The 15,823-nt window shown below is 41.9% G+C and overlaps 1 protein-coding gene across 1 annotated transcript in view; it reads left to right on the top strand.

The window, feature by feature from the left end:
• Window positions 1–1,205, top strand: part of LOC102113974 (FRAS1 related extracellular matrix 2) — a 57,269-nt gene extending 56,064 nt beyond the window's left edge. The window contains exon 23 of the mRNA XM_088051293.1: window positions 162–1,205. Within this exon, the coding sequence (XP_087907419.1) occupies window positions 162–674 (513 nt within the window). The 3' untranslated portion in view covers window positions 675–1,205. The remainder of the gene's footprint in view (window positions 1–161) is intronic.
• The last annotated feature ends 14,618 nt before the right edge of the window (window positions 1,206–15,823 follow it).

Genomic DNA, 15,823 nt, shown 5'->3' with positions numbered 1-15,823 from the left:
AATGCAACTCTTCTGGTGCACATTGGCACACAGGAGTTACCTGTGCATGATTTTGAAAGTGCTTCTCCAGGCATTCAGTTCAGAACAGACTGATTTCCTCTGCATTTAGTGCTTCCCAGATTTAGTATGTGTGTGTTAAAACACAAAATGTTTCTTTCCAGGTGTCTTTGGGCAGGGAGTGGTATGTCCATACAATCTACACTGTGCGTTCCAAGGAGAACGCTAACCGTGGAATCGGCAAAAGAAGCCTGGAGCACCAGTACCACTCCCTCCTCAGTGCTGGCAGCCCAGGAGCATCCACACAGAGAAGGCAGAAGAGGGGAGTTGAGCAGGCCCCAGAACTTGCAAGAGACATTGGAGCAGAGAGCAACCGAGGAACGAATATACAGCACATAGCCCTGGATCGCACCAGCAAGAAACAGGTGCCGCAAAGGGAGGTTGCACTCAATGGTGTTCTCCCCAGGGAGCTGAATAACCAAAGTGCAGGAATCAGCATAGTCACAATCATTGGTGGAGCTGCTGCCATCTTCCTTGCCATCTGCTTAATTGCAATTATTGTTTTGCTGCTAAAATGGAAACGAAATTCTGACAAGAAGGAACATACAAATGAGTCGGGCAGCAACGAACCAATGATGCTACCACATAATTACAGCAATGACAGCTCAGAGGTTTGATTCCAAGACCACAGTATTCAAGCCAGAATTTCCAGAGTGCCTCAAAAAAACTCTTGAACTGCACATTTTTTGCAGCAGATAATGGTGACTCACAAGGAATTCACGTGTTTCTAGGTGTACTTGAAACTTGCTATCCTGAGCTCTTACTGCCGTTATCAGCAACAGAAGAAGCTGAACTGAATCTCCCACTTTGCACAAAAGGAAATGCTGATGTCCCTATACCATGCACTAATTTTCAGCAGCAATTCAAGGGACTGCATTGTAAGGGAGAGATTATTGTTGTGGTTTTGTATTTTCTGACACTTCAAAAGAATAAAAGAAGCTGAACAAAGGTGCTATATATCCTGTCTGCGATAAGAGAGATCTCTTTCTTCATAAACACATAATACTTGAGAAGAGGGATCCTTACTATCTTCTGTAAAATTTTGTACTGTTTCTCACAAAGAACTCAATATCTACAAATAGTTTGAAAGGTGATGGAATGCCTTAGGCATGGATCCTCCTTCCTATAAGTTTTTGACTTAATCTATACCAGTGATTTTTTTTTTTTTTTTTTTTTTTTTACTTAACTGAACTTTTTCAAAAGACAGCTAGATTATACAGCGTAGCATTATAAACAGTTGCATGTCACAGGATCCAATACATACTCTTTCCTGCAAATTCCTGTTCAACTATTTAATATGAGAATTTCTTTTTATTTATGTTTATATAAAGCCAAAGAATGCAATAAATCCAGAAAAAAATTTGGTTTTCGCTGAAACTGGATGCTTATGTCCTCTTAAGTTTATAATGGATCATGGAAGTGTTGTAAGGTAGATTTTATTTCTTAGTGCATGTCCACTGCTGAGAAATGCAAGCATTAGGATTTCAGTACCTAGAGAAGATGATAGATTCAAAATGCAGAGGACAAGGTTCTGCTGAACTGAGCCTAGGATCATGATATTGAATCCAGCATAGTTAGTTGCCATACTGAGTAACAAAAAGAGAAGAAAAAATTAAAATTTGATTGAATCAAGTAGTATTTATTGCTGCATAATCATAGCACATTTTGACAAACATGCTGGGTCATTGTTGGGCATTTTTTAACAAGTGACTACTTCTGCAAGAGTAATTCTAGTTTTCTCTCAGCATTCTTGATTTAGGTAACATGGCACGTTTGGATCAGCAGTGTCCTGTGTCAATTTTTATCCAGACACTACCTGTTCTGTTCCAGAGATGTTTCTATCCAGACAGGACCTGTTCTGTCCCTGTCAAGTCCTTGGCTATGAGAGCTATGCAACCTTCAGGAAACTGTCCCTTTTGTCCTGCTAGCTTTTTACGTAAGTCCTTAAAGTCATACAAGGGTAGAATGGCCTGGGTCAGACAGGACTTTCAGGATCATCTAGGTCCAACCCCACAGCCATGGGCAGGAAGATTTCCACCACATCAGGTCACTCAAAGCCCCATCCTACCTGACCTTGAACACTTCCAGGCATGAGGCATCTGAAACTTCTGTAAGCAACCTGTGCCAGTGTCTTACCACCCTCATAGTAAATTTCCTCCTAAGTACATAAACCCTCTTTCAGAATGAAGTCATTTCTCCTTGTCCTATTGCTACATGTTTAGGAAAAGTCCCTCCACAGCTCTCTTGTAAGCCCCCTTCAGGTACTGGAAGATTCTCTAAGGTCTCCCCAGAGCCTTCTCTTGACCAAGCTAAACAACCCCAACTCTCTCAGCCTGTTCATAGGGGAGGTGCCACAGCCCTCTGAGCAGCTTTGTGGCACTCCTTTGAATGCACTCCCTCAGGTCCATGTCCTTCCTATGCTGGAGGCCCCAGAGCTGGATGCAGCACTCCAGGCGGGGTCTCACAAGAGCAAAGTAGAGGGCCAGAACCATCTCACCTTGCTGGCCCCCCTGCTTTGGATAGCCCAGGGTATGTTTGGTTTTTGGGCCTGGGAGTGCATGTTGCTGCATCATGTCCAGCCTCTCATCCACCAGCATGCCCAAATCATTCTCAGTGGGGCTGTTCCTAATCCATTCTCTGCACAGCTGTTCCTAATCCATTCTCTGCACAGCCTGTATTTGTCCTTGGGATTACCCTGACCCAGGTGCAGGACCTTGCACTTGGCCTTATTGAACTTCATGAGGTTTGCTCAGGCTCAGCTCTCAAGCCTGTCCAGGTTCCTCTGGATGGCATCCCTTCCCTCCAGCGTGTTAACCACACCACACCACAGCCGGGTGTCATCTGCAAGCTTGCTGAAGGTGCACTTGATCCCACTGTCCATGAAATTGTCAAACAGCACTGGAGTCAATGGAGTTCTCAATAGAGTTAAACTTTATAAAATCTGAATTAGGATGTTGAGACGTTGCTAAAATGTCTCTTCCCTTCCACCACCACCATCTTGTGGTGGTGTGTACAGGCAGTCCCCAATACACTTGGCATTTGGTGTTCCAGGGCTCGCGCTGCAGAGATCAGTTAGTAGAGCAGGATTCAATTTGAAAGCAGTGTTGCAGGGGTCAGGCAACAGATAGACCTCACCTAATAATTCTGCACAGTTGTCCTGTGAGCCATAAAGACTCAGGAATCTCTACTAGCCTAGGAATATCTGTGCTGTGATTCATGGTACAGTGTGAATATGCCCACAGAGAGACTCATGCTGGTATCTCTTGCTCTGGATTTGTGTTGTTATGACTTCACTTATTTAACAGGATTTCATCAACCTTTCACAAAATGAGTCAGGTCAGAAGCTGTCCTACCTTTTCCAGGTTTTCTAAAGATGGTGATTAAACAGCTTAATTGAAGGATATTTGCAGCACCTGAAGGGTCAAACTCCATTACTAAACTCTTGCAGCCATCTTTTATTGTAATTATTCTGAGTTTTAGCCTGAAAAAATTATCCATAAGCCATGCCCAATGCTTTAGACATTTCCCCCAGGCACCTGACATCAATTTGGTCTTGTAATGAAGTTTCTGGTTTTGTGATCCATGTGTTATGTGCGCAAGAAAGATCAAAGACTTAACCCACGGATCCTTTTTATATTTAGTAAGTTCACCACTAAGTTGCAAATGTACACTAAGATCAAATTTGCCTTTGTGCCTATGTGTGACATCACTATGTGAAAAGCAGAATTTCTCTCCTAGAACTTGCATGTTTGGATAATAGCAGCCAGTGATTCTACAGCAGAATGGACACATGTAAATAACAGAACATTTTAATATTTATGGAATGCCTGTTTTGTATAAGCAGAGATGATCTTTTTTAAAATATATATATAAAATACAGAAATTAAGTGTTTATCAGTAGAGCTATTTTTCTGCTTTTGAATTTTACCAGACCAAAATATCATTAAAGGTGCTTGCAGGCAGAATCTTTTTTTAATTATTACTTGTTTTTGTAAAATCAAATCAAAACCCATGTGTTCTACAAGCCAGATATTTAGCCCAGTCAACAACTTGATCACTGCTTTGAACAGTGTCTGATTAAAACTTTGTGAAATATTTAGGTTGATGGGGATAATCAGATTAATGTTTTTGTAACAATATATAAAATAATAATGAAAAATGGTGATAACAAAGAAAAGGACAAAGCAAACACTGAAAAGCTGGACAAGCATGAGTAGGATCCATAAGTCAGATACCAAAGTCTTTTTCCTGGGGAAAAAATTCCCAATGTTTTCAGTAAGGCATGCTGGATTTGTCCCATTCTTAAGAAATCGGATTTTTTACAATTCGGTGAACTATAAATACGTCTGTAACAGCATGCTTGCTTTTTTTTTTTTTTTTTTTTTTAATTAAGGCTTCAAGGTTTCAGATTTCAGCAAGATGTTTTGGAGGCTTATTAACATTTTTCTTTTTACTTAACAAGTGGCCTTGTTTGTACTAACCTGAATAAGTGCCTCGTTCCCGGTGATGTGCACAAATATTTTAATATTTATCTATCCAAGCAATAAACTGAGTATATTTTATATATATATTTAATCTATTTCCAGATTATGTATTCAATCCTCTTCCCTGGAGATGCTTATTCTGCTAGCAATAATACCATTTGTTTAACCATTTATACAGTAATTACTGTGTTTAAATTTGTTATCAAGCTGTCATATTTATTTGGTACAACTTTTTGCTAATGTCTATGGCTGTGATATTTGGCATTTGTATCAGGAAAAAATAAAACTGCTTCTGTTTGGTTACTGATCTAAAGCTTGTGTATGATTATCATGCTCTAGAGAGAGGTCAGTTATGCAGTGTTAAGAAAAACTTAATTTGTCACATCAGTGGAAGAACACAAAGTTTCTGTGTTTGCAGTAAATCTCACTGCTTTGTTCCTTGATTTTCTGTTCAGGAAGGGTTCAGCACAGGGGTTGATTTTTAATCTTTGTAGTTGCACTCCTGGCTCAGAGAGGGATTTCTTTTTCAATTCCAGAACATCAGAAATGGCTAGATACCTGCAACTCCTTTGCAGGCTGGATTGCTGTGTTCCTGTGTGCTGCTGGCAGGCTTTATTTTACTCATCTCAGTGACAAGAGGAAGTGACTCTGCAGGGAGCAGTTCCCTTGTTCCTGTAGGGCTGGTGTTCCTTCTTGTGCCAGGTCATCATCTTTTTTTTCCCCTATTGGCAAATCTATCACTGATAGATGTGGACATATGCGAAGAACTGTGCTGCAGAAAGAAAAGGCCACTCTGAACTTTTCCCTTCTCAGCCACCCTTTGTAAGCACTGATCTCTGACTTCTGTGTGAATTTAAGCAATCACTTACCTCCTTCACTGTATTTCATGGTTAGTTACATGAGTGACACAATATACTTACCAACTTACCTCGCAATAAGGAGGGATAAGCCTGCAGGCAATGATTCCTGATTTGCTATGTGTATTTCCTTCTGCTACCTAAAGTTGTTCACATGGATCATGCTCAGCAATTATTTAGTCTGAGCTGAGAAGCCCTGTGTCATTTCCATGAGCTCTGGGTTGTGATTTCTGCCAGGACAAATCACACTGAAATAGTTTCTCTCCTGCTCCAATATAAATAGCTATGTATGATGTAAATGAAGAGTCTAGTCCCAGAAGTATGGCATTTTCAGTAAATCAAAGGACATTAATTTCACACTCCAAGATCTTCTGCAGCAATCAGGTCATGTCCCCACACATCCATGATCACACTCATTTTGGCACTTAGTGGAAGAATTTTGGTATTCCTGAAGTGTTCAAGCATGTCTCAATAGGTCCTGGATGATTTTTATTTCAAAGCACAAGCACAGTCCCATATCAGCATCTCTGTGAGTCAGAGGTTTTTAATGCATCCTCACTGTTTTTTGAAAGAATGACTCAGCTCTTACCCTGAAGGAATTCAGCTCATGCCATGGAGTACTTGAGCTTTGAAAGCTGTTCAGTAAATTAGTCTTGAGGCTGCCTTTATGATTTTGGGGGCTTTATTATTTACTTCAAGAGGTAATTCACCAGAATTTACCTTGCACCACTTTGCTTTGGTAACCACTGACTTCCACTGAAACTGAAGCAAACAACTAGAAGATTCTTAAATTATGCATCTTGTTTCATTTCCTGGCCAATACTCCAGCATGTGCTGGATTCCTCCTAACACCTGCAGTTTCATGATACAAGTTTTCCTGAGTGTAAGTTTACATGCAGAGCATAAATCTGTAGCTTTCCAAGTAAAAGTGCTTGGGTTAAACCAGTGCAACTGGAAGATCACATGTAACAGTTGTCATCTCAAGCGTCTTTTTGATCACTTCTATAGCAAAACTTCTTACTCAGCATGTAGGGCAAGAGGAGGCAGTCTAGATAAGTGTGTGTTCTACCTCCTCTTTGATAATATATTACTTTCTACTTTTCTCCCACTTTCATTCCCTCCCCGTCCAAAAAACAAAAAAAAAAGCATACAGTGGAATTAATGACACAGCAAATGACAAACAGGATGATAAAATGTAAGGAATCTCCTTCACCATAAGGAGAGATTAAATAGATAAAACCCTCTTCTACTCTTCCGCCTTGGAGAGAATTACCCAAGGGAGAGCATGATAGGGGTGCATTAAATCTTGAAAGTTAGAGAGACTGTGAGTAATGATTCACTGTTTCTTGTTATAATGTTAGAGAGGTTCCAGACAATAAAATTTGCTGGCTACAAGAATGAAAGTAGTCAATACCTAACCATACAACCTAAAATTAAACTTGCAGGACTCATTACTGAAGGAAAAAAAAAAAATAGAAATTCATGGCAGATAATTCAATTGCAATCAGCTGTTTTGTATCAACAGCTGGTTCAGAAAGCCTGGACTAGGGAAAGCCAGTAGGATTCAGGAGAAGGATCAAGCTATTCATCTTCTCTTTCCTTTCTGTTCCCTACAGCTCCCCTCCTGGGCCCTGCCAGTTGTACAAAGAGCCACCAGCCCCAGACTTGGAAATGATAATTTAAAGTACAAATGCTATAATGCCTTACGGATTTTGTTATTCTTGGAGTAAAAGAGGAATGAAAGTTTTCATTTTTCATCACCCTAGGCCTCTAACAGCTGGTTTACCTGCACCTCACATCTGCCTAAACCTCCTGCTGAGGAATGCTTGAAATGGTAGCAGGATCCAATCGTGTTTTCCTGGTGCATAACTTGGGAAGGCATATGATCTGGGCAGAATGAGGTAAAGCATCTGGAGTGAGGAACTTGGGGGCCAAGGTAAAAGATACTGTTGATGATTTTATTTATCTTATAAACATGCTCCATTTCTTCTCTGCTGTTTGTACCAAAAGGTTAAAATAATATTTCTTGGGCTCTCAAACATCCTTTTCACTGATGTATTTTTTTTTTCTTATGTTTCTAATGGTGCCAGAATGATCATGGCAAGAAAGAAGTACAAATACCTAATTCTTTAAAAGTACTAGCTCATGGGAATGTGGCTGGGCTCTGCTTCCATTTCTTGGCAAGGCACCTGGATTTCAGTGCAGCAAACTGCAATATGTCCCACAGGGATGGGTCCCCAGTATTGTCAAGCCTGTGAAACTAAGGGAGGAGTATGATCTGGCTAATTCTTCAGAATAAAATTGTTCTAATTCTTCCTCTGACTTTGAGGAAAAAATGATGTTGCTGTATCAGGAGGCTGGCTTCATAGGCGTCATCCAATGCCCACATCTCATGACACAGCTGTGCCACAGACCACTTCATCAGTGGTGTGCCTTCTGCAGTATTCTGGAATGGGATTCCTGGCCTCCTGTTGACAGGATTTTGAAACACTCTCTCCCAGTAGGAGGGAAGGAAAGGGAAGTTTTGGATCCACCCTCAAAGAGCTGGAGAGACTTTTAATGGCTTTATGGACATAAGCAGCTGCCTGTGCAGCACACACGCAGCAACTTTCATCTGCCCAGGATTCAGCAGAGGTGCCACATGATGCCCTTAATATCCCAGGCAACCCTAATGCATCAAGGTGTGCAGTACAGCACAGGGACTCTGAGGGCTCCTTTGCACCCCAGGAGACTTCTTCCATCACAGATTGTAACGTCAAACACAACATTGCCATGCTGCACAGGAGATGTGCTCATGTATGTCACGTCTTCCAGGATATCAGTGGCAAAAGGCTTAGCAGAGCATGTTCACTTCACCTGAACTCCTCTCAGATCCTAACTCAGGTGAACTTTAGTAGCAAGGTCCAAAAAGCCCCTTTATAGACAGTATCATGTCAGTCACAGACACCTAAGATTTTCTGAACACAAGTAAAACAGAGAAATGCAACTCTTACTGCTGATTAAGGGTCTACATGCTGTGCTTGGTTATGGGAAAAGCTTGATTATGGGAAACGCAGTGGTTCTCAGCACAGAATGCTGTACCCTGAGACCTAACCCAGCTGCGGGAAGTAACCCAGAGGGGTGCATTCCTGAAGCTCTTTTGGTGCTAACTTAATTGTTATTAACCTGGATGGCTCCTCAAAAAAGATGAGCATCAGAGGCAGAACCCAATCCTTCCTTTTATGTAGCCAGACTACATGTGAGCAGCTCAATACCTGCTTTCTCTACCTGAGGGGTTTTTCTTGAGCTAGTTGGGTATTTAAATTTTCTGAGAAGTTCACATTCTGTTATTAGACATTAGAATGAAAATGTATGTGTGCATACCTCCTGCAACAGTTGGGGCACTCATTTATTACTCTTCCTTCAGCTGTGGTGATTTCTCTACCCTCAGAACAGGACCACCCATAAGAGCTTCTGTCCAAGCTATTTGACTTGGTAAGCTGCTGCTTGGATTTTCCTTTCCAATCTGGCTCTCAAAATGAAGGTGCCAGGGAAATATTTCTGCCCCAGGAAACTGATCCAGTTTCCTCAGGAACTGCATTTGACATCTGTAACATCACTCTGAATGATAAATGTGAGGCCAGCAATTCCAAAAAAATTCTTGCAGCATTTTGGCATTGCCTGTACTTCACATCTGGGACTGCCAGCTGTGGTAATATACATTTCCCCAGTCTTCTCAAGAAGTGCTGGGGAGTTCCATTCTCTAGCAAAATGTTTGTTTTCAAAGCATGATTGCAGCATCCATACATGAGCACGCAAACACACACAGACGCAAAATACGTTTTTATTAAGATATAAATTTTTATATATTTTATAATGTATTCTAAACATACGTGTACAACATAGAGTAGTATCTGTGCATTTTATATAGTTTGTAATAGGTACTGATTTATATAAATTGTAGATATTTTATGAGTATGTCTATACTCATTTGTATTTGTATTTGTATTCTTAATGCAAAAAATTTATATTTATATGTAATTCCACCGATAAGATGACAAAGATGAAGTGTTACAAAGTGAGAAGCAGAATTCAGGGTGGGTGTATTTGACTGGAAGGAATCACAGCAGCTAGACCCACTGTCAAAGCCTGAGAATGCACCTCCTAGAGCCTTGGGGCCAGGGAGACTGATTTGATACACTCTTCTGGAGTCCAAAATAAGCAAACAGGTGGCATTCTGGGCTGTGTCCCTGATGGGGACCAGCACTTGTAGCTGAGATCAGCAGCTGCAATCTATACCCCCAGCTTTTGAGCTTCTCAGTCCTGCTCTGCTGCAGGCTGCCAAAGAGGAGCACAGCCATTCCTTCAAAATACCTCGTGCTTGGAGATCAGCAAGGAAATGCATTGGGAAAAAGAGAAGTTAAATTAGTTTTCCAAAGTCCATGCTTCCTCTATTTACTTTATGTCAAGATGCTGCAGCGCCAGAATTTCCGCATCCCAAAAACCGGCAATGTGGGGCAGGAAAACTGTAATGCATGGCAACAGCTTCTCCTTGTGTTCCTCTCCTGAGCTGTGAGCTCTGGGCTCCCCTTCTGCCACTGCTGTGAGCAGGTTTTGGCCTCTCTTCATCAGAGTGGCCTGGAAGCGCTCCCCAGGAGGGGGAATGCAGCAGGTTCCCTCAGTCAGCACGTGTCTCCAGCGGTCCATGGCAGGGGATGCTGCCAGCCTCTGGGCCACCTGAGACCTCTCTCCCTGCTCCCCAGACATTCTAAGGGAGTCTTTTTCATCTGGTGAAGGTATGAAGTTAAAAGCGAATCAACTGCCCAGGGAATGAGGGCGTTTGGCTGCTAAACAAAGAAGGGCTGTCTGCTGGCAGACGCCGTCCAAGATTTCTCACCGGGGCAACAAAAGTGCTGCTTTATTCCCACGGGATGTGAACCTTAGCTCCTTGGTGGCTCCTGGCACCCCCAGCTGGGGCAAGAAAGGTCGCTTTGGTCCTGCTCAGACCAGCCCTCACCACCTCTCTGGAGCAGTGTGATTCTCATTAAAGGAGCTGTGGCAATTAGTCGTAGAAGAGAGTGAAAAGAAAGCTCAAGAAGAGGAGCTTCCTACCTGGTGAGTCACCAACAGTGGCTGTAAATGGGGCTTTTTCTGCTGCTGCCACTCAGGGCATGGAGAACCTGTTGTTTCTCATAGGTTGGAGGGTCAGAGAAGAGAGTTAAATCTGTGTTTTAAAGAAAAGCAGGCAGGCCGAGAGGGTGCCCCTGTAGACTAAAAAACACCTGCTTGTGGTAAGAGTTGCACAAAGCCTGATTAAATATTCAGAAAGGTCTTAATTTAATGACTTGAGAACACATGGTTCTGTAATTTCTGATTTATTTCTTTTGGGTTTTTGCTTCATAAGTTTTTGGAAAATGTAAATTAATTCTCCTTTTTGCTTGGTGCAATCTCCCACTTTATCTGGACATTAAAGGGAATCCATCAGGGCTACTTTTATCTTCCTTATATGGTTCTTGATTAACTGGTCATACTATGTGAATTTTATCACTGAAAAAACAAAGCCAAACAAAACCCCAAACAAATAAAAGAACAACCCAGAAAAAAATTGCACTCTTGCATTTTGCAATTTTTATAAAAATATTACGGTAGTAAACTGACCAGGCATTTTCCAAAGTCCAGTAAAATCAGCCCTAATGGCACCAGTGAATCACACAGCTAAAATGAGGAACATAAATAGTCTTCAGTATCAATACAAACCTTAACAGCAGATATTTATCAAATTAGGTGTGGTCTGGGTTTAGCTGTCTTCTTTCTCCTGTATCCTTTTTCCCTTTACTGTAGCTCCTTCTTTCATTTCCGTTTCTGCACTTACTTGCTGGATGAAAATGCTGAGAACATGCCACCTTCTGTTCTTTTCAGCCATTGCACAGTGTCCCAAAGAAAATGTATAACCCCTGGAAACTTGTGTAAAACGTGCACATCTGTGCACAGCTCCTGGCAGGCACACACGCACGCTCACGTAAACCTACAGAGGTACGCATCTCTGAAACCCCTCTGAGCTATCTACATCTCTTTACTCACAGGCTTTTCTTTACTTACAAGGTTCTCACTCCAGCTGTTAGAATAAATGTTAATTTATTATTTAATTTATTATTTATTTGCCCTCACTAAAGATTTTCAAGGAAACCAGAAATTAGGCCGATTCTGACCATTGTTGCTGGAAGTAAAGGGAGATGAGGAAGGTAAGACTTCATCCAGTCTCTCTTTAATGACTGCACTGAATGAAGATCTCTATCTGCTTTTTTAAATTCTTAACTTTATCACCTTTATCGCCAGGTATACACCCACATGTACACATTTCCCTTCAGAACTGCTCTGGGAAAATCTCCCTCCTCTCTTTTCACTGATTCAGGAATGCTGAAGAGCTTCTGCTAGGGCAGATCCTGGGTGTCCTCACTTGCACACCACAACAACAAAAACAGTGGTGTGGGGAGAAGGAAACACAGTTCCAGCCCCACAATTGTGCTTTTGTTCTTGACTTTTAACATGCATTTTTGTATGGCTGATAATTTCTTTAAAAAAATAACCAAAAAACAACAACAACAAAAAATGAAACAAAACAAATTTAAAAAACAAACAAACAAACAAACAAAAAACACAAGGGAATTTCTTATGTCACAACTCTTACAAGTTTATCCCAGTATCTTAGTCTTCTGTTATTCCAAATACAGCTCAGCTTTATGGGTATGAGCAGATTCCTCTGCATAGATTTTTCTACCCATGTTTCCTCTATTGCCATTTAAGGCATCTCTGAAACTAAAGATAAACTTGGACTTTGACAAGGCCAGACCGACTCTCCAAACCCCAAGGTATGAGAAATGCTTTATTTTCTTTCCTCTAACCAGTAACAAAGAATAAGCTTCTTTCTAAGCAGCTAGGGCTGTGTTCTGAGGTCCTGGATTCCTTTCACCCTGGACTCTGCAGTGGAAAAGCAGGAGGTAGTTCTGTGTTAGGTGACAGAGGAGAAGAGTAGCCCCCTGGGTGAGGGCAGGGGGATGCAGACAGCCACACAAATGGTGTTTGTGGGTCACCTTTGCAGGCAGATGGGAGGTACTCTGTACCTCTCTCAAGGCTGCAGAAAAGGGAGGAATGTCATTTTGCTTTATCTAAGTTTGCACGAGGAGTGCATAGCTGCATTCTTTTGTACCTACCTTATACCTATTATCTTGCTTTTATATGGTGTTGCATTGCTCCATGAAAGTGGATCCTGCCTGTCTGACTCCTTAGAGAGGGCGCTTTAAGATATCTCAGTTACAGATAGTGTTATTTATTCTTTAAGAGTATGGTAAATATAATTAACACAGTCTTTACTTCTAGTGTAACTCCCACATCAGAAGAGCTATTTGCAGACTGTAAAAAGGAATGAGTAGTAAAATAAATATCCTCAGATAGTATATTTTTTCTCTGTTTTCTTAGCCTCAGAGATACATGTTATGACAGAGAAGCCAAGAGACTCTCTCTGCCTATTCCTCTTTGGCAGAAAGGTGTTAGCATTCCTAAACAGCTGGTCTTTTATCACAGTACCTTAAGGCACTTTAATTCCTATTAGAAGTGAAGTTAGTCCTCTGCCTACTGTGAAATAGAGGCATCTTAATGATGGTTTAAAGTAATCTTTTACCCTCCCTTCTAGTTGTAAGTGGAATTTATCTGGAACGGAGAATAGAGGCCCCACATTTTCAAGGCATCTGTGTTCCCAGATAAGCTCTTGATTCTCAGGGAGTGGAAAGAGTGTGTTGCAGTAAATCAGAAACTCCATAAAGCATGCAGTGGAGTCAAACTTCTGAGTGCACTAATCACCCCAGAAAGGACTGAAATAAGATAAACCTTGTACTTGGCAGTAAACTGCAGTGGTCAGCACAAACCTCTTAATCTTGCCTTGAACGGTTTAATGCCATGAGGTTGATGCACCTGATGTAGAGCAAGGTGGTCATGACTGGCCCTGAACTGTGTTGCCAACTGAGAGCACTGACTTTATGAAAAGCCCTGATAATTTGATTTGAACTGCACTGCTTTTGCTGTTTTTGTTTTGTTTTGTTTTTTGATAAAATGATAGATCAGGCAAGCTGGATAAAACCTGGAATTCCTGGACTTGTACCTAGACAAAGTGGTTTTGGAGACAAGTGAGTAAAGATTGTGATGCCAGTGGGTTCCCTGGGACTTGTTTGGGGAGTATTGTTCTGTTTTCTCTTTTTATTTTCTTTTTTTTTTTCCTTTTTTCTTTTGTGTATACAAGTGTTTAACATTTGCATACAAGTGTTATATTGGCATATAAGTGATTTTTTGCATTAAGTGTTTAATCCTGGAATGAACCAGGATGGAATCCCCCCTTTTCAGTAACCCAAATTTCTTTTTAAAACCCACTTAGCTGTGTTGACTGTCACAGGGCTCAGATCCACAGCTCACGTGTGAGCATCCTGGGCTGTGGAGAACCACCTGAGGACATGGTAATCCGGAGCTGATTCCCTGTTACTCCACGTACCAGCCTGAGAGGTGGAAAGCTGGGGTCTCAGAAAGCAGGGCTGGCAATCAAACAGCCCTCCACAAAAGCTGCTGCACGGTGCAGAGCACAGATGCCCACTGGATGGCACCAGGACTCCGTGCGTGTGTGCACATTCCCCTCCAGCCTCCCTGAGCCATCCCATCCATCCCTGGGATGCTTTGCAAACAGGCAGAGCAAGACTCTGGAAGCGAGATGATAGCGGAAAATTAGAGGTGTGAAAGCTGTGCACGATGCTGCCACGGATAATATTTTTAAAGGAGCAAATGATATTTTATGGTGTGTAACCAAGATGGGAATGCTCTGCAGAGTACTTTATGTTCCTATCCATACAAGCTGCTATTTCCAAATAATCACATAGAGAATAATCACAGGTGTGGAATACTCTCTAACCATAGGATAGAAGGAAAAGTGTTATATTTTTTTAAACTATATTTTTACAAATCTTCATTCTTGATGCTTCAGGCTACAGTAACAGCAGTATATAAATGCTGCAAGCTGTGCAGACTGTGGCTGCAAGATTGTGTGTCCTAAAGTATATTGACATCCTGCATGTGAGCCGGGTCAGAGGCATTAATGCTGCCACTGTGAGTCAACACTTTTTGATCCTTCAGTGGAGAATGCATGCAGCAAACTTGTGGCAGATATTTATAGAATAATGTACAAGTTAATACTCTTCTCCACAGCCACTAGAGCTGGGCTTGCTGCCTAAATGTACATCTGCAGTGTAGTTACTGAAGCCAGGAAGCTCTACAGAAGTCATCAAAGAAAAGGGAGCTGTTTGGAAATTTAGGGATCCATTACCTTATGTTGTAATTCTTAATGATCTCTGATGACTGCATCTTTATTTATTTATCACTGCTCAGGCAGAAGTGTAAAAGTCCGGGAAATAGGAGCCAGCCCCAGATATAGAGAAACTGCTGCTGGTGATTTTTGCCTTTTTCTTTTGTGTATTCTCTGTATTTTTTAAGCATATATTTGTAGGGTATTGTATTAGTGTCTAGTTTTCCCAGTAGTTTTCCTTTCCTTAAGCAGAAAGACAAAACACCTTCCAAGGGCCAAAAACCAGCCCTTCGAGACACATTTTCATCAACACAGTACAGCTAGTACCAAGAAGGGGGGAGTCCAGAAAAGGGTAGAACCAGAAGGTGGAATTGATGAAAAAGACACAGAGCAAGGAGTGAGAAAAGCCTGCAAGGCAGAACACTGCAGCCCGAGGCTGAGCTGCTTGGTAAGGGCCAGCCTTGGCAGCCCCAAGCTGTGTGTAACCTCGAGGAGGAATCTGCCTCACCATTTACATGACAGAGGCCAGTGGGCTCCAAGTGCAGGGCGAGATGGTGTCCAAGCCCAGGAACAGCATAAACAGCCAGGGAATTGGATCACAGACCTGGGCTTCTACCTGAGTTTCAGAGTGCCATGGGTCACTGGCTCTTCCAAAGCTGCCCTTTATTTCTTCTCTGATCAGAGACAGTCACACAGTGCAGGGAGAAGAAGGAAAGCTAAGAGAGATGCCTAGATGTGGATGGCACCAGCTGCCATCTCTGTCCTCCCACCCTGAAGAAGGGAGAGCAGAGGTACAGCCCCATACTTGCTTTCACAGCAGGGCTGCAGGCTGAACCAGAACAGTGCAGATGTGGTTTTTAGACCACATCCTAATATGACTGAACAGTCATCTTCCTCATTCAGAGGTCAGGTAAAAATCAAGGATGAATAGCCTGGAAATGTGTCCCAGGTCATAAAAATACGTATGTGTGTTTTAACCCCAGGCAACTAAGCACCAAAACACTGCTCACTCATTGCCCTTGCATCAGGATGGGGAGAGAATTATAAGAGTAGAAATGGGACAGTGGGAACACAAAGGCCATCGTTCCAAATGTCCCTGGCTTCCT

This window comes from Pseudopodoces humilis, chromosome 2 (assembly GCF_049639895.1).
Source record: "Pseudopodoces humilis isolate 2021_Gansu_Grassland_sample_001 chromosome 2, ASM4963989v1, whole genome shotgun sequence".
Classification (NCBI taxonomy): Eukaryota; Metazoa; Chordata; class Aves; order Passeriformes; family Paridae; genus Pseudopodoces; species Pseudopodoces humilis.
Note: the sequence above shows the minus strand (reverse complement) of the source record. Positions and strands in the feature narration are given on the sequence as shown.